The sequence below is a fragment of the Hypanus sabinus genome, chromosome 4, assembly GCF_030144855.1.
Source record: "Hypanus sabinus isolate sHypSab1 chromosome 4, sHypSab1.hap1, whole genome shotgun sequence".
Lineage (NCBI taxonomy): Eukaryota > Metazoa > Chordata > Chondrichthyes > Myliobatiformes > Dasyatidae > Hypanus > Hypanus sabinus.
The window spans coordinates 24,151,202-24,170,473 of NC_082709.1; the positions used below are offsets into that span (position 1 = coordinate 24,151,202).

General features: G+C 40.3%; 1 protein-coding gene across 2 annotated transcripts in view; it reads right to left on the bottom strand.

The window, feature by feature from the left end:
- The window catches only part of phgdh (phosphoglycerate dehydrogenase), a 52,404-nt gene that overhangs the window by 6,409 nt on the left and 26,723 nt on the right, over nt 1-19,272 (bottom strand). For both annotated transcript variants that reach the window (XM_059966629.1, XM_059966627.1), the window contains exons 6-10: nt 14,588-14,720; nt 10,345-10,493; nt 6,869-7,021; nt 6,103-6,241; nt 1,133-1,260 (exon numbers count right to left, since the gene is read on the bottom strand). In XM_059966629.1, coding sequence (XP_059822612.1) covers nt 1,133-1,260; nt 6,103-6,241; nt 6,869-7,021; nt 10,345-10,493; nt 14,588-14,720 — 702 coding nt within the window. The remainder of the gene's footprint in view (nt 1-1,132; nt 1,261-6,102; nt 6,242-6,868; nt 7,022-10,344; nt 10,494-14,587; nt 14,721-19,272) is intronic.

The following is a 19,272-nucleotide window of genomic DNA, read 5'->3' on the forward strand; positions in this document are numbered from 1 at the left end:
GGTAGGTTATAGGTGGAAGCAGATGGTTCGCATGCACACAGAGAGCAATCCTGTGTCGGCAATGATTTGGTGCATATTCATATAATAACTTCATGACCATGGTATCAATAAAAACCTCTGCTATCTCTTATACGTGGTTAGATTCTGATATTTTTAATCCAACGTTCTTTCAGAAATCAGGAAAGAGGCAGAAAACTTAACACAAAATACACTGCAGTTGCAGTGGTCAAGCAACATGTACAACACGCTGGAGGAACTCAGCAGGTCAGGCAGCATCCGTGGAAGCGAGTGGTCAATGTTTTGGGCCGAGACCCTTCGTCCAGGCAGAAAACTTGTTGCTTCACAATTGTTTTATTAAGATTTAATAGAACAAAGAAACTTGGAAAAGAAGAGTAACAGTAGCAGAAGCTAGTACCAGAAGGGAGAGAATAGCAAAAAGAAAGATGTGCCTCCACATGACCAGCTCTTTTTATACCCATAGATAAGCAACATCCCATTCAAATCTGAAGAGTCAACCAATCAGATACCCCTTATTCAAATAATGCTGTACCAGAGAAGCTTCCAGAGCTTTCCAGAATCATGTAAATGTAATAACTTGGAGACATACTGAACAACTGTATATACATACTGTGACCACTAAACAGTTACATGTACATAAGTAGTTATAAAATTACAACCAGGTAATTAATTAAGCTGCAAAGAATATAACAATTAAACAGTCTAATCCAACAACATTCAGATGGTTATCATATGCTCTTTCAATCCTTTGCAATTCTGTTCCATGCAAATTGATATACTTGTATATAAGCAGTAGGAAATGAAGCCATACTAAGCAGGAGTTACCTTCAAATACAAGGAATTTACTTCCCCAGATTTCACTATTGCACACTGCCCAATGTTCCATCCGTCCCAAAGAAGTTTTTAGCAAATTTCATTAATGCTTGGAGGAACCACAGTATTCTTCACATCTCCAAGATTGCTTCACTACAAACTTCTCAAATCATGCACTAACCACAGCCCGTTTTTCCCTTTCACCACAAGTAGCTGATATATAGAAGACTCTTCTATTAATTTTTTAAAAAAATTAGTTAAGTAGAACAAATCTCACAAAAAAAATCCCAAGACAACTTACAGTTAATCCTGCTTCTTTTGCAAGTAAAGATGCATTGATGAGGTTAACTTGGTTTTCCAAGTCTCCTTTAAGCAGCCCCAGAGTCACAGCTGAAGCAACACAATGCTCAGTATTTCTCAAAGACATACCTTAAAAACAAAACAAAAACTATAATATTTGAACATAGACTAGATTTCTTTCACTTTTATGGTATAATGGTTTCAGCTCTGAATGACAATGCCTTTGAAGCAGTTTCCTCTTATGTTAAATATTTAGGAACTGTCATTTAGATTTGGAAGTCAAATAGAAATAGATAAAGTATATTGCCTCAACAGGTGTTCTTTTGTCCTCTATTCAAATATTGTAAATTCAAATTTTTAAACAACATCTACTTTGTAGGAAATGTAGAAACATTGCTCCACATTACAGATCATTTTAATAATTTGCCTGAAAATTTGTTCCATATCATAAAGGAAATCTTTTCTCTGGAATTAGAATTATAGTTTGTTTTGAAACAGAACTCAGCCCACCAAGCCCATGCTAGCACTAATCTACATAGTCTTTGCTTCAAAAATTATTTCCCCCTTAAAAAAGTAAGCAATTCCCTTTCAAATTCCCCGATTAACTTTTTTCACCATCACTCTAATTACTTGATCACTTCAGATGCAGTTAAAATCTATGAATAGCTGTATTGCTATACAAGTGGCATCACAGGTAAATAGGGTCGTAAAAAGAGCTTTTGGCACATTGGCCTTCATAAATCAGAGTATTGAGCACAGTTTGAATGTTATGTTGAAGCTGTCTAAGAATTTAGTGAGGCCATATTTGCAGTATTATGTGCTGTTCTAGTCACCTACCTACAGGGAAGGTATCAATGAGATTGAAAGAGTACAGAGAATAATTACAAAAATTTTGCCAAGATCTGAGGATCTGCTTTATAGGGAAAGGTTGAATAAGTTAGGACTTTAGACCCTGGAGCATAAGCAAATGAGAGGAGATTTGATTGAGGTATACAAAATTATGAGGTGTACAGATATGGTAACTGCAAGTAAGCTTTTTCCACTGAGGCTGGCTGAGACTAGAACTAGAAGTCATGGGTTAAGGGTGAAAAGTGAAATATTTAAGGGAACCGGAGTGGAAACTTCTTCATTGAGAGGGTCATCTGAGAGTGGAACGGTCTGGCAGCAGAAGAGGTGGATCTGGGCTCGATTGCAGCATTTAAGTTTGGATAACTACATGGATAGGAGGGGCATGGAGGTCGATGGCACTAGGTAGTTCAGCATGGACTAGTTGGGCCAAAGAGCCTGTTATTTTCTTTGCTGTTGCACTCTATAACTCTATCTAGAACAGCAAAGTCAGACATTCTTAAAATCAAATGACGTATTTTGTATTAAATATTAACAAAAGTTATTAAGACCATAAGATACAGGAGCAAAATTAGGCCATTTCACCATGGCTGATCCAATTTTTCTCTTAGCCCCAATCTCCTGCCTCATCTCTGCATGCCCTGACCAATCAAGAATCTATCAACCTCTGCTTAAATATACGTAAAGACTTGGCCTCCAGAGCTGCCTGTGGCAAAGAATTCCACATGTTCACAATTTGGTTAAACAAATTCCTCCTCACCTCCATTCTAAAAGGATGCTCTTATATTCTGAGGAAATACCCTCTGGTCTTAAGACTCTCCCACCATAGGAAACATTAGGAAACATCCTCTCCACATCCACTCTATCAAGGCCTTTCACTATTTGATAGGTTTCAATTAAGACATGCCTCATTTTTCTGAATTCCAGTGATTACAGGCCCAGAGACATCAAATGCTCTTCATATGACAAGCTATTCAATCTTGGAATCATTTTTGTGAACCTCCTTTGAACCCTCTCCAGTTTCAGCACATCCTTTCTAACTGGCCCAAACTGCTCATAGTACTCCAAGTGAGGCTTCACCAGTGCTTTAAGTCTCAACATTACATCCTATAAAAATATTCTAGTCCTCTTGAAATGAATGCTAACATTGCATTTGCCTTCCTCACCACAGACTCAACCTGCCAACTAACCTTTAGGGAATCCTGCACAAGGTCTCCCAAGTCTCCTTAAGCCTCAGTTTTTGCAATTTCTCTCCATTCAGAAAATAGTCTATTCTTTAATTTCTTCTACCAAAGTGCATGACCATAGACCTTCCGACACTGTATTCCATCTGCCATTTCTTTCCCCTTTCTTGTAATCTGTTTAAGTCCTTCTGTAGCCTCTCTACATCCTCAAACCAACCTGCCTCTTCACCCATCTTCATAACAGCAAATTTTGCAACAAAGCCATCAATTGCATCATTCAAATCACTGACATACAATAAATGCTGGTGGAACACAGCAGGCCAGGCAGCATCTATAGGGAGAAGCGCTGTCGACGTTTCGGGCCAAGACCCTTTGTCAGGACTAACCGAAAGGAAAGATAGTAAGAGATTTGAAAGTAGAGGGGGGAGGGGGAAATACAAAATGATAGGAGTAGACCGGAGGGGGTGGGATGAAGCTAAGAGCTGGAAAGGTGATTGACGAAAGTGATACAGAGCTGGAGAAGGGAAAGGATCATGGGACGGGAGGCCTCGGGAGAAAAAATGGAGTTGGGGGGGGGGGGGAGCACCAGAGGGCGATGGAGAACAGGCAAACAACTAAATATGTCAGGGATGGGGTAAGAAGGGAACGAGGGGCATTAACATAAGTTAGAGAAGTCAATGTTCATGCCATCAGGTTGGAGGCTACCCAGCCGGTATATAAGGTGTTTTTCCTCCAACCTGAGTTTGGATTCATTTTGACAATAGAGGAGGCCATGGATAGACATATCAGAATGGGAATGGGACGTGGAACACCTACGCTCGGTCCGCCAGAAAAAGCAGGACCTCCCAGTGGCCACACATTTTAATTCCACGTATTCTAGTGGACTCAACCACGAGCTGCTAGAAAAAGCCATCTTGTAGGTATCCCCTCCTGTAATCCAGCACCAAACTGGTTTTCCCAATCTACCTGCATATTGAAATCCTCCATGACTATTGTAACATTGACCTTTTAGCATGCATTTTCTAACTCCCGTTGTAATTTGCAGACCACAAATTTACTACTGGTTGAGGGTCTGTATACAACTCCTATCAGGGTCGTTTTACCCTTGCAGTTCTTTACCTCTATCCACAATGATCTAACAAATTCTGACCCCATGTCACCTCTTTCGAATGATCTGATTTCATTTTTTACCAACAGAGCAATGCCACCCCCACTGTCTTCCCACCTGTCATTTCAATACAATGTGTATCCTTGGACATTAAGCTCCCAGCTATAATCTTCTTTCAGTCTTGATTCAGCCTACAACATCATACATGCAAACCTGTAGCTGTGCTACAAGTTCATCTACTTTATTCTGTATACTGCGTGAATTCAAATATAACACCTTCAGTCCTGCATTTACTCTTTTTTCAATTTTGTCCCGCCTTTTACATTGCAATTCATCCTGTTGACTGCAATTTTGCCCTATCCACAACCTCTCCTCACTGCACATTGCCTGTCTGTTAACTAGCTACCTCATCTTCAACACTATCATCTGCCTTTCCTACAATACTTCTTGCATTAAAGAATACACAGCTCGGGATACTAGTCACACATGATAATCTTTCTGATTCCTAACTTTGTCTAAACTCTGCCTCCCCAACCTCCCTACTAACTGTTCTGGCACTCTGGCTCCCATGCCCCTGCAACTCTAGTTTAAACCCCACCGTACTAACTTCCCCACCAGGATATTAGTTCCCCTCCAGTTTAGATGCAAACTGTCCCGTCTGTACAGGTCTCACCTTCCCTGGAAGACAGCCCGATGATCCAAAAATCTTATGCCCTCCCTCTTACATCAACTCCTTAGCCACGTATTAAACTGTAAAATCTTCCTAATTCTAGCCTCACAAGCAAGAGAGATAGGTAGTAATCCTAAGATCACAACCCTGGAGGTCCTGCCCTTTGACTTAGCATCTCAAGAACCCCCTATGCAAAACCTCGTCACTCGTTCTACCCACGTCATGATCTCCTGGGTGGTCACCCATCCACTTGAGAATGCTGAGGACTTGATGGCAACATTCCACCCGGGAATCCCGTTCTCTCTTACAGAACCTCCTGTCCCGTCCCTTAATGAATCCCCTATCATCACAGTATACTTCTTCTCCCCCACTTCCCTTCTGAGTCACAGAGCCAGAGAACTGGCTACTGCTAGGCCAACCCCCCACATACCTCTGTTGTGGAGGGGGATGGCCACAGGGGTACTCTACACTGGCTTCTTAACCCATTTTCCCTTTCTGACTGTCACCCAGCTTCTTGTGTCCTGCACCTTGGGTGCAGCTACCTTTCTATATGTCCTACCTATCACCCCTTCAGCCTGCTGAACGATTTAGAGTTCATCCAGTTCCAGCTCCTTAACACGGTTGGTTAGAAGCTGCAGTTGGATGCACTTCTCCCAGTTGCAGTCGTCAGGGACACTGGAGGTGTCACTGCCTTCCCACATCCTGCAAGAGGGACATTCAATTATCCTGCTTGACATCCTAACTGAGCAGTTATAAAGGAGGAAAGGAAAAAAAAAACACCTAACCTTGAGCTTTTGCTTTCTTTAACCTTTTACTTTCTCCGACTGAAGCTTCTCCTCGTTAAAGCCTCAAATCACCACTCTCTGTCTACTCAGATGACGGCCACTGTACTACCGGCCAAGGCGCTTGCCCCTGCCTAAATGCTGAATAAATAAGTTCCTTTTATTATGCTTGGAATCTGACCAAATCAAGCCTCAGAATCTCTAATTTGTATGGATAGATTTCTGAGTAACCTCATCACATTAGATTCCTCTGGATTCAATCCCTTCAAACAGCAACCAACCCCAGGAATCTGTCTCAGACATTAGCAGACTCTATCCCTGAAACACTAAAAAAAAATTCAAAACATAAAGAACAAGATTAGTCCAAATTGTGGCACTCACCTGCTGTTGCAACATGCACTTTTGTTTGACCATTTACTTGTCCAGTAAATGCTTTTGCCACCATTCCCAGTGCTTCTCCAAGCTGGATCCAGGGTTTTGTTTCAGGAAACACAGCACATCTGAGAGCCTGGGCATTAATCTATCAGAGAACAAAAATTCTGACAACCAACCATACCAGTGAAACAGTAAATAGTTATTTACCCCCAAGAGGACCACAACCTTGTTGCGGTTTGGAGGCTCGTGTGCCTCATTGACCCAGAGAATTATTTTGGCTGGAGTCAGGGCTTTATGCTTTGGCACTTGGTAGGGTCATCCATGCCAAATAGGTCCAAGAGTAGAGGACAGACTAAGAATGGACCACTGTTCCTCCAGATTCAGGGGTTCAGCTCAGGGCAAACAACCTCGAAGGGTAAAACAAATTTGTTACAGAAACAGCAATGAAGGATCTTCTACATAGGAATTTGATGGTATTCCTGAGTTTCCTCCCAGGACTTGCATGACTGACAGTAAGTAAACAGTTATAGAAAATCTCTACATTAAACTTACTGTTATTTTTTACGGAAGATGCAGAAGTTTACAAGGTCACATCAAATCATTTTTAATATTGTAAATCTTAGCATAAATTTCCCAATTTGGTAGTGGCTCCAAATAATTGGTAACTGTTAGCATTGGTGTCACTTGGGTTTAGTATTAACCTGTTCTTTATAAGCATTTTGTTAGATGATCAATCTCAACCAGGTGAGAGAATTGCTGCAGAATTACATACCGCTCCAACTAGTGAGCTGCCCTTCACCATGTCCACAATTTGAGCTGCAATATCCTTTCCACAGCGTTCCTGGGCTTCGTAGGTACTTGCACCTAGATGTGGACATGCTATTACATTTGGATGATTCACAAGACAGAGATTCTTGGGTGGTTCCTAAAAGCAATGCAAAATATGTAACACCAAAAAACAACTTCAAAACCTTTCACTTCTATTATTTGCCCATGAAATTGAATGAAGTTATTACTACAATTTAAAAGCTATCATGCACTCTGTTGACAAAGAACTCAAAGCTTCACAAGCTTAGTCTGGGAAAACAATGGTTAAACAATTGTTTAAATTTTGAGCTTTCCACTGTTCTGAGCTTTTTCTTTCAGTCTGGATTCGCACTTAGCACTTTTTATTAGCACTTTCCCCCAGACTTCAATTCACAAATAAATGCTTGCATGTTGAGAATTTTCTTTTTGAAATATTTGCTACCCATACCTTTCAACTCTTATTTTCTAAACTTCCTTTGCCAACTCACCTCTTACGGCATTTAAAGTCAAGATTTTAGTTTTGCTGAACTTGAGATTTTCCCTAGAGGATCCTATAGCAACCAGATCAGTCTTGCTGTAAATCAAATCCAAAGCAGTCTTTTCCCTGTATGTGACATTTGTTCAGCTGATGGAATTTGCCAGTATGATGATTAAACTCCTCCTTGATTACTGCATGATCTTTCAAAAATATTCATTTCTCAACTGATATTCTGTTCAACAATAAAGCACATTTATGGAACTTTCAGAATACTCTCATCACAAGAAAATCTGCAGATGCTGGAAATTCAAGCAACACACACAAAATGCTGGAGGAACTCAGCAGGCCAGACAGCATCTATAGAAAAGAGTGAACTATCAACGTTTCTGGCCGAGACCCTTCATCTGAATGTCAATCCTAATGAAGGGTCCTGCCCGAAACATTGACAGTAGATGCTGCCAGCTGAATTCCTCCAGCACTTAGTGTGTTGCTCATAACACAGTCTTCAGCGTTTTCTTTTCCTTTCAATTCCTCATCTCCAAACAAATTGATTCCACTTCCTGCTGTCCTTAGTTAACATCCTTTCTCACTGTACTCCTAATGTCATCTGTATTACAGCTTATACTCCTGCCACTCAACTACCTGTCTCCACTCCTAGAACACAGAAGTCTGAGGGGTAATTTGATAAGGGGATATAACATTGACGGGTATAGATAGGGTAAATGCAAGCAGGATTTTTCTACTGAGGTTGGATGAAACTACAACCAGAGGTCATGGCTTATGTGCGAAAGCTGAAATGTTTAAGGGGAAACTTCTTCATGCAGAGGGTGGTGAGAGTAGGAATGAGCTGCCATCTCAAGTGGTGGATGTGATTTTGATTTCAATGTTTAGGAGGAGGTTTGGATAATATACATGGATGGGATGGATTGAAGGGCTACGGTCCGGGAGCAGGTCGATGGGAGTAGGCAATTCAGCATGGACTAGATGGGCCAAAGGGCCTGTTTCTGTGCTGCAGTTTTCTATGATTCCATTTTACCTCACTTTCCAAAATGTCAAATATCCTGGTGTTCGGTTACAGTATCTGTCTTTGTAATCTTGCAAAGGAATGCATGAATTAGCAGTCAAATCAAAACAAATTACTTTAATTTGTCCTTCCAATTCATCTAACCTGTGATTATTGTGAACTAAGTTTAAGACTTCAATTTTGACCATAGTTTGCTACTACTTGCCTCTGCACTAGTTATGCTTTTGAAAGGTCTGAAAGAATATCAAATGCAAACACATCAGTAATATGCTCTGTTTCTTTTTGTTACATTTCTGTTCATGATCTATGCTTTTATCTGATCCCTTTTAAAATAAATTTCCAATCTTCACCTCATCTGAACAGTGCAATCTGGCTTATTTGCCCTCCACCCAAACCCCATCTACACAAGCTCATCTTCTATCCTGTCCTAGGTAGAACACTAGTACCAATCCAATTGAAGTGATATTCATCTCAATAGATCAGCTCTTTCCTCCTCCATTACTAATGGTGAACTGAAAACTTGTTGTTCTCAAATAGTTCAAAGTGACACATTTGGGTGGACAACACAGCCTTTGGGATAGGAATTCTGGATGCAGAAAACAATTCTATCCCATCTGCCTTATCCCCCTTCATTAACACACTCTTTTTCACAACAGCACCCCACCTCATCTCATTCCTGGGAATTCTCAGAGCCATCCTTGCAGATTTAGGTACCCTACAAACTGATCATCAAAACTGTGGGTTGGTTTCTCCAATATAAAGGAGGCCAGATTGGAAATTGGAAGTGCAAGCAAACTGTTACTTCAACTGGACAAAATATTTGGATTTCTGTTTAGTGGAATAGGAAGAGGCAGAAACACAATTCTTGAAGTTGCATAGGAAAGTGTGTTGAAAACAGGAGTTATTAGTGGATATGGAAAATTGAACCAGAGAATTCCAAGTGGAAATAACCTAGGAATGCTGAAAGAGGTGTGGAATAGGCTTCTGGTGTTGGAATCCCATTCAAGGTAACAGAGTTTTGGTTTACTATCATTGAATGTGGAGGCCTTATGGGTTGGAAGGTAAAGGCAAGGACAGTCCTATCAACTACTGTAACAGAAAAGGGTTAATGACCAGAAATGTTGATTCTATTTCCCTCTGTCCAAACGACTGACTGCTTCTGACATCTTTGTTTTGGATTTCCAACATTCAAACTTCTGTTTTACATTCAGTTCCACAACTGGTGCTTAAATCCAGGCTATCAATAAAGTCAGGAGCTGCAAATGATACTGCCGAATCAGTCTGTCCATACAGCTCTCTCTTTGTCCAATGCATCAAGATACCCGCAATTCAGAATTTTGCTCTCCAGAGGCACAAAACATCATTTATCTCCATTCTGACTCCCATGTTTACTAAGTTCCAGACTTCTGCATTTTGATCAAGTTGCACTCCAAGCAACTAATCCTAAATTATCCCTGTTGTTATATCTGTTGCTAAACATCAGGCACTTGTATCCAATGCATCTTTAAATTTAGTTGTGATCAGCAGTTGTACTTTCATTGTACTTTGTACATTGTACTTACATTGTACTTGTACTTTCATTGGCAGTTGCACTGGGAGCCCATCCTGCATGAACTAGAACTCCCAAAATGAGAAAATGAATTAAAAGTGGGCTGCAAGCAAAAAGATTGCCCCAGCTTTTTGGCTGTTGAACTATTGATTCATGGCCAAACTGCAAAGTACAGTCTCTCTGCTGTTACATTGAATAAACATTCATATGATATGTCACTTCAAGGAAATTCAGTGAAGTGCTGAGAAGCTTTTCAACATGTTGCAATACATCCAATTATAATAGATTTTGTAAGTCTTAACAAAATGCAGAGTACACAGGGATTAAAAAAAGCATTACATATTCACATTTTTATAATGGAAGACAGTACAATGGACAGCTTTCTTATACCTCTACAAATACATCTAATCCAGCACCACCACACTGTCCGGATTCCAGTGCTCGAAGCAATGCTTCCTCATCAATAATACCTCCTCGAGCACAGTTAATAACCTTCACTCCTTTTTTACATTTGGCAAATGTTTCATCATTCAGCAATCCTAAATGAAAGTAAAACATATAAGATCATTAGATAATTTTGTTGAGAGTTAGAGAATCCAATGAAACTTCAGGCAAATCTTACATCTTTATGTTTCACTGAGTAAATTTCAGGAAAATGGTGGAAGTTCTCATTAGGCCTTGCAAGCTTAACAGATTAAAGAACACCATAATCAATGCATATTATAAACATACAGCCAAAGCCTTTAACACTGTAAGATATCCCAAGTTGTTTCATACAAGTTTAGAAGTTGCCATGAGTTACTCTATGAGATATTAGAATAGAAAGCAAAAACCTGACCAAAAATTAACAGGCCAAAAGCATCCTGATTGAGGGTGAATAAGCTGATATCAACCACTATAGCAATAGAGGCAATCTACTGTGGGGGCAAGGGTGGGGAGCGTCCGAGCTTCTTGCTTTGACCTCACAACAGCCTAATATCCTGCTTAATTTATCATTGTGGCCTTCATATGAATGACTTACCAGGAATGAGCTTTCATGAGATGTCTGTGTATATCCAAACAAACTGTATATTATTTATTCAAAGCATGACAATTATACAATAAATTTAGATATGACTGAAATATATCAGAAAAAACAGAATCGTAGCAAAGCCCCTTTCAGATAAGTTGACACCAGAAGCAAATATGGAAGATTTTAATAGATTCGAGAAATGATTTCAAAACTATTTAGAAAGCCCAACATTTTACAGCTTCTTTGATTTCATAACAAATTGTGTCTCGATATATTAGGGATTTATCCAGGATCAATTACTAAGGTTTATCATTTACAACCACTAATTGCTAAAAATTGTGCAACTGAAATCTCCCTCAATCTCTTTCCCTACAAATACGAAGGTTCTAAAATCCCACCTTTTCTCCATTATTTCTCAAACAATCATATACTGGATTCTTCTGGTAAAATGATGGCAAGTTTGGATACAGTGCCCTCTTGTGGGTTTACCAAAGGTGTTTTTCCTTTGTTAAATGCGAGCTTTTATTTTACAATCGCAAGATAATGCTGGACTCCAAGAACTTTGGGTACTGCAGGTCTACCCCCATCAGTGAGCTGCTCATTGATTGCAGTGGCTGGACTGGGTGGTGGTGGAGCCGGCCTGCATGTCAGAGGAGCTGAATTGGGTTTGGAGCAGCTGGCTCGGGTGGACGCCATGTTGCTGCCTGCTACTCGAAGGTATCAGAGTTGCCACGTGAAAGAGGGGTGCAGTGTAACTGTGGGTGATTGTCTTGGATGTTTCACTTGTAATCGCAGGACTCTGTTGGACACTGATAATGTAAGATGCTGCAGGCCTATTTCCCTGTTTGGTGACGTGATAGGCAGCAGAGAAGCTGAATAGCATTGGTTAAAGACAGGACTAGGCCTCAAGCTGCAGGCTTGCCTGCTGTGGCAGTCCAGGGGAGGAGACGCTGGAAGCAATGCAACGTAGTGTCTGTGCTTGGTTGGGGCCAGCCTCTCCCGTCAGTGCTGTCCTCCAGTGTTTGATCAGTGGGATGACAGGCTGCATTGCATGTGTTTGCACACTGCTGTAGCGGTGTGCTACACGCAGCGCTGAAATAACGACATGGTGTCGGTAAACTGCAGTTAAAGAAGATTTTATTCGAACTTCGCGGCCTCACTTTAAAGCCTCCCTGATCCCGCCCTCCCCGGGCACGGATGCTGTAGAGGGCATGTACTCACAGTCCTGCGCGAGCTTTTCCCTTTGTTGGTGAAGCACACCTGGCGCCTTTTTGGGACTGGCCTTTGTGCCGGCGCGCTGGCTATTTGTGAGCCGGTTCGAGTGCGCTAGGAAGTGGGTCGCCACACTGCTGGGAACTGTACCATCAATTTGCAGGAAATGTTGCTTAGGGTTTTGGGCTATATATGTTTTTTTGTTTGCTATTTTGAATGTGCTGTGTACGTTTTGCACCTTGGCCTGAGAAGAATGCTGTTTTGTTTGGCTGTATCCATGTATGGTTGAATGATAATTCAACTTGATTTGATTTAATTTTGATTAATCTTAACTTTCTCAAAGTTTGCCTCAATTTACTCCAAGCTTAGTGTTCAAGATAAAAAGTATTTGTTATACACATCTTGTTGGTCAACAAGAGTTAACATTTTGATAGCAGTGTCTTGGCCAGAACATTAACCATGTCAACTTCCACCTCAACATGTCTTATCAACTTACTGTAGATTTCCAGAATATTCTGGTCTGATTTCAATTATCAATACTTTTCAGTTTATATTTTTTTTCATTTAGGATTACCTTTAGTGCTTGAAGGATGGTAACATACAGATGTAGAGTCCATAAGACATAGGAGCAAAATTAAGCCATTTAGCCCATTGAGTATGCTCCACCATTCAATCACGGTTGATCCCTTCTTCCCCCTTCTGAGCTTGCTGGCCTTCTCCCCGTAACCTTTGATGTTGTGTCCAATCAAGAACCTATCAAGCTCTGTCTTAAAGACACCAACGACCTGGCCTCCACAGCTGTCCGTGGTAACAAATTCCACAAATTCACCACCCTCTGGTTAAAGAAATATCTTTGCATCTCTGCTTAAATCGCACACCCCTCTGTCCTAAGGCTCTGCCTTCTTGTCCTAGACCCTCCATACCATGGGGAACATCCTTTCCACATCTACTGTGTAGGCCTTTCAACATTCAAAAAATTTCAATAAGATTCCCCCTCATCCTTCTAAAATCTAGTGAGTACAGACCCAGAGCTATCAAGCATTCCTAGTATGATAAACCTTTCATTCTCAGAATCATCCTCATGACCCTCCTCTGAACCAACTCCAATGCCAGCGCATCCTTTCTTAGATGGAGAGCCCAAAACTGTTCACAATACTTGTGAGGCCTCACCAGTGCCTTATAAAGTCTCAGTATCACATCCCTTCTCTTGTATTCTTGACCTCTTGAAATGAATACTAACAATGCATTTGCCTTTCTCACCACCGAAACTGCCTGCAAGTTAACCTTTGGGGTGTTCTGCACAAGGACTCCCAAGTCCCTTTGCATCTCAGGTTTTTGGATTTTCTCCCTGTGGTGAACTGCATATACCTGTCTGGACATGCCCCCCCCCCCCCCAGCTGACTGCTCCTGTGGCTCCTCCCACTGACCGTGGCTCCTCCCATAGACCCCGGTATAAAGGTGATTGAGGCCTGAGCCCTGCCCTCAGTCTCCAGGATGTAGTGTGGTGGTCAATTGCTGCTTGTTCTTTCTTCCAGCCAATAAAAGCCTATATCTTCCCTCACGTCTCAGAGAGTTATTGATGGTGCATCACTCCCCGTTTAGAAAATAGTCTGCACATTTATTTCTAACTACCAAAGTGCATGAACATGCATTTTCCAAAATTGTATTTCATTTCCCACTTTCTTGTCCATTCTCCAAATCCATCCAAGTCTTTCTGCGGCCTGTTTCCTCAACACTCCCTGCCTCTCCAGCAGTCTTCATATTATCTTCAAACTTGGCATCAAAGCCATCTATTCCATCATCAAAATAATTGACATATAGCAAAAAAAGAAACTGTCCCAACAATGACCCCTTTGGAACACCACTAGTCACTGGCAGCGAACCAGAAAAGGATTCTTTTATTCCCACACTGCCTCCTACCAATCAGCCAATGCTCTATCCATTATAGTAACTTTCCTTTAATAGCATGGCTCTTAACTTGGTAAGCAGCCTCATGTGTGGCACCTTGTCAAATGCCTCCTGAAAGTCCAAATATGCAACATCCACTGCATCCCCTTTATCTATCCTATTTGTAATCTCCTTAAAGAATTCCAACAGGTTCATCAGGCAACATTTTCTCTTAAGGAAACCATGCTAACTTTGTACTATTTTATCTGGTGTCACCAAGTACTCCATAACCTCATCTTTAACAATTGACTCCAACATCTTCTCAACTACTGAGGTCAGGCTAATTGGTCTGTAATCTCCTTTCTGCTGCACTCCTCCTTTCTTAAAAAGTCTTTCCTGTTAGAACCTTGCTACATTAAAGAAAATCTGGAGATCCCACAAGTTGTACTGGTGTTAATTGTGTGGCTAACATGCTGAGTTTCCATTATAGTAAGTAGTTCCTTAACAATTATTAATATTTACCTTCAGTAGATGGCATTAAAGGTGTATGGACAGTGATGAAGTCAGATTGAGGCCAAAGATGTTCCAGAGACATGAACTCCACTCCAAATGTACTTGCCACCTCAGCAGGAATTATTGGATCATAGCCTATAGTCTGAAACAATAATATTTCCAGAATATTATTTAGGAAATGCTTTGACTTCTCTTTCCTCTGAAATCTACATTAAAACATCTATGTAACCTCTATATATTACATAAAAAGATGGAAGATCTAGCTTTTAAAACTGCATTTACTTGAAATACAACAGAAGTATTTGGATTTACTACATTTAATGGAATAAATGAAATAAAAAAAAGATATGCTTCAAAATGAAAATTATAAAGTACTAGTGAAAGGTTCAGGAAAGTGACAGAAGTCAAAAGAAAACAGAGTGGCTTTGAAAGAAGAAATCTGCAAGTTTAGTGAGAGGAATCCAAAATGTTTTGGCTGATGCAGTTGAAGGGAGAATATAAAGATGGGCAGGGTAATGAGTGTCAACATCAGAAGGAAAGGTTATTTAACTATGGAAGTATCAGATCTACAATTATTGTCATGAGATGAGAAAAACAAGAATGTAAATAGTTGGTAACAAGCAGGGACTGAAATTGTTGAACTAAAATTGGAGTGATCCATAGGAGCGAGGTGGAAGCATGGGAAATAACTGAGCAGTCGTTATCTTTGAGGTAAGATAATGCGTTTTGTTGCTACATATTCATTAGTTCCACGATTACTCCAAATGTGAAATTTGCAATACAACTCAAAATAAACTTCAAACTGTTAAAATACCAATGCTCTGTAATTAACAAGAACGTTTGGAAAAAAACTCCGATTTACAGAAGAACAAAGAAGGCACTGTTTTTAACAGACTGCTAATCTTCAACTGACTTAGGAATTCAACCATTCTGGATTTTAGAAATGCCGATATTAACTTGGTATTGCTCAGTAGATTAGCATTTAAAAAGTACAGAAATATGGACTGCATGTATATCTTTTATCATGTCAGCATACTCAGTATTTTACAGTCACTGAGCTATCTTTAATGTGTAGTCACTGCTGTAACATTTTAGACACAATTTCTCAGAATCAGCAATACAATACAGTAATGGCAATTTAGTACTAGCCAGGACATTGAATTTTTATCTAAAATAATATCAACTGAGCCTTGGTTGACACAATCATCCATCTATGTGTAACTCTCTTCCCTCCCATTTCACAGTGCTCCCTCCCCACTCCTGCTACATCACAACTTAGAGGTAGAATAATCTTGTGGTACAACAATAATCAATAATATCAGTTCTGTTTTTAGTTCAGTAATTAAGTATATAAAACACACAGTCTGTAGACATAACTTACTAAATTAGACAGTATATCAATACTTTGGAAAATATCAGTCATAACATATTTTACATCATTTAGTCTATTATTTTAAACACACTACAAATGAAAAAGATTAGCCTGCTTGTTTTCATATTTCAATAACTGCATTGTTCACAATTTGCTGTGCATAATTATTTGTCAATGGTATCACCAGCAATTGTGTTTCTATCTCCTGGGGCACCAATGCCATTTGAAATCTAACTATAGAAAAACTCCAGCTGCAATTTAGAATTGAGTGATTAAATCTGACTCCTCAAAATTCCCTTTGTATAAAATCCAAAGATGAGGAAAAACCCACATTGTGCAGTTAGAAATGCAGCATACACAAAATCTTAGTATCTTTAAAACATAGTTGGAGCCCCAATGAAGAGTCTTGGCCTGAAATATGAAGTTTACTCTTTTCCATTGATGCTGCCTGGCCTGCTGAGTTCCTCCAGCATTGTGTGTGTGTGTGTGTGTGTGTGTGTGTGTGCGTGTGTGTGTAGCAAAAGACTAGTTAGTTTGGCATACAGTATATTTGGTTCTACACCCCAAGTACAGAATAAAACAGCAACAGCAGCTCAGAGGACCAAGTGAAACATGTAAAACACGAGTTCAGCATCAGCTGAATACAATGTACAGTTCTGGTCATGACACAAATGGAAGGATGGGAAACATGAGGTTGCAGAGGTTTATAAGGATACACTGAGTCATATAAAAAGACAGGTCCTTTAGCTCACCAAACTTATGCCAACTGTCTCTCACCTGTTTAGACTAATCTCATCTTAATTCCATTTTTAAAATTCTCCTCTCATTCTCATCAACTATCCTCATATTTTTCCACTCCCCTACTGCACATGCTAGGGGAAATGTGCAGTGGCCAATTAACTTACTAATCCACAAATCTTTGAAAACCAGAGCATCCAGAAGAAACCCACATTGTTACAGGGAGTAAAATACCTTTTTTCCTCAAGTCTCCTCTGGCCCAACTAGTTTATGTGGAATTGGGCTCCAGGAAACAGGAGAGAAAATAAAATTTTGCTCAAGCAGTGGCAAACTTGCAGCTTGAAGGGGGAAAGCCAAAAAGCCTCTCCATATTTAAAAAGTCATGGATGAGCACTTGTAGAGCCATAAGTGAACCTTTACGTAAGTGAGATTAACTAAATGTGGACTAGATGGGGTACTGGGCCAAGTACTAAGGATCTGTGCTGATCAACTGGCTGGAATTCACCGATATCTTTAACCTCTTGCTTCAGCAGTCCAAGATGTCCACCTGCTTCAACCAAGCTTCATTTATACTGGTGTGGTACCTATAAAGACTTTGGAAACCTGCCTCAATTACCACCTTCCAGTAAGACTTACATCCACAGTGAATTTCTTTGAAAGGTTGGTGATGAAATATATCAACTCCAGTACCGTCACAACAGATCTACAGCAGATACTATCTCAGTGGCTCTTCAATCAACCCTGGTACATCTGGACAGCAAAGATGCATATATCTAGATGCACTTTAACGACTACAGCTTGACATTCAATATTATCATCCCTTCAAAACTAATCAATAAGCTTTAAGACGGTCTCAAAACCTCTCTGTGCAATTGGATCCTTGATTTTCTCACTTGCAGACCCTTCTTAGTTCGAATTGGCAAAAACTTCTCCTTCACAATCTCTATCAGCACAGGTGCACCACAAGGCTATGTACTTAGCCCCCACTCTACTTGCTTTATACTTATAGCTGTGAGGCTAAGCAAAGCTTCAATGCCATATTTAATTTTGCTGACAACATCACTGTTGTTGGCCAAATCAAAAGTGGTGATGAATCAACATTTATGAGGGAGATTGAAAATCTGTCTGAGTGGTGCTACTGCAACAAACTCCCGCTCAATGTCAACAAGACCAAGGAGCTGATTATTTACTTCATGAGGAGAAAACCGGAGGGCCATCAGCCAGTCCTCATGAGAGAATCAGAGGTGGAGGGGATCAGCAACTTTAAATTCCTGTGTTATCATTTCAGGGATCTGTCCTGGTCCCAGCATCTAAGTGTCAATATGAAGAAAGCATGGGAGCACATCTACTTCCTTGAGTGTTTGCAAAGATTTGGCATGACATCTAAAACTTCGACAAACTTCTATAGGTTCTGGTGGAGAGTATATTGACTGGTTGCATCACAGCCTGTTATGGAAACACCAATGCCTTTAAATGGAAGATCTCACAAAAAATAATGGATACATCCATCATGGGTAGAGCTCTCCCCACCATTGAGCATATCTACACGGACCACGGTCACAGGAAAGCAGCATCCTTCATCGAGGACCCCTACCATTAGGCCCATGCTCTCGTTTCACTTCTGCCATCATGAAGGTAATACAGGAACCTCGGGACCCAGGTTCAGTACAGTTATTACCCTGAAACCATCAAGCTCTTGAACCAGAGGGGATAACTTCACTCGCCCCATCACTGAATTGTTCTAACAATCTAGGGACTCACTTTCAAGAACTCTTTATCTCATGTTCTCGAGAATTATTGCTTATTTATTTTTGTATTTGCAGTTTGTTGCCTTTTCCACATTGATTCACTGTCCTGTTAGGTGAGGTCTTTCAATGATTCTATTGTATCTTGGATTTACTGTGTATGCCTGCAAGTAAACAAATGTCAGAGTTGCATATGGTGGATATATGTACTTCAATAATAAATTTACTTTCAACTTTTGAACTTTGAAATGGGACACCAAGGGTGTAATGATCACCTCCTGTGAGTGTTTCTGATACCAGCTCATGGCTTTCTCACTCAACCTTATTGTGTACTTCATTACACAGCATAAGTTTGCACTAAATATTCTTTCAGGAATACAGTACTCATTTATAATCAGAAATTTGAAATACTTGGTCTAAATGTTCTGCTCAAACTTGGATAGAGAACAGAGAAGCATGGCGAGCTAACATTGTTTTTCACAAAAAATGCTGATATATATGAACTTGTGAATTTCTCATGGAAAATGTTTTTCAGGTTCAGTTGTGAAAAGGAATGGTTCAAGAGTGTCAACATACACTACTCAAGTCATTTTCTGACAATGTTGCTGAGTTGCCAGCACTTAGCCACACAACTCTAACTTCAGAATCCACCCTGAAAAGGAACATACACTGTGTGAAAAATGGGTGCGGCTGACCTAGGAAAGGGAAGGCAATATCTCTGAAGCTCACAGAGATTTGGAAAGGCTGGTGAAATAGAGTGATGTTCTGTAGCCAAGACTCTCACAGTGATGAACTGTGCCCAGATTCCATTCTGACTCTCCAGTGGTGCAGGAGACTAT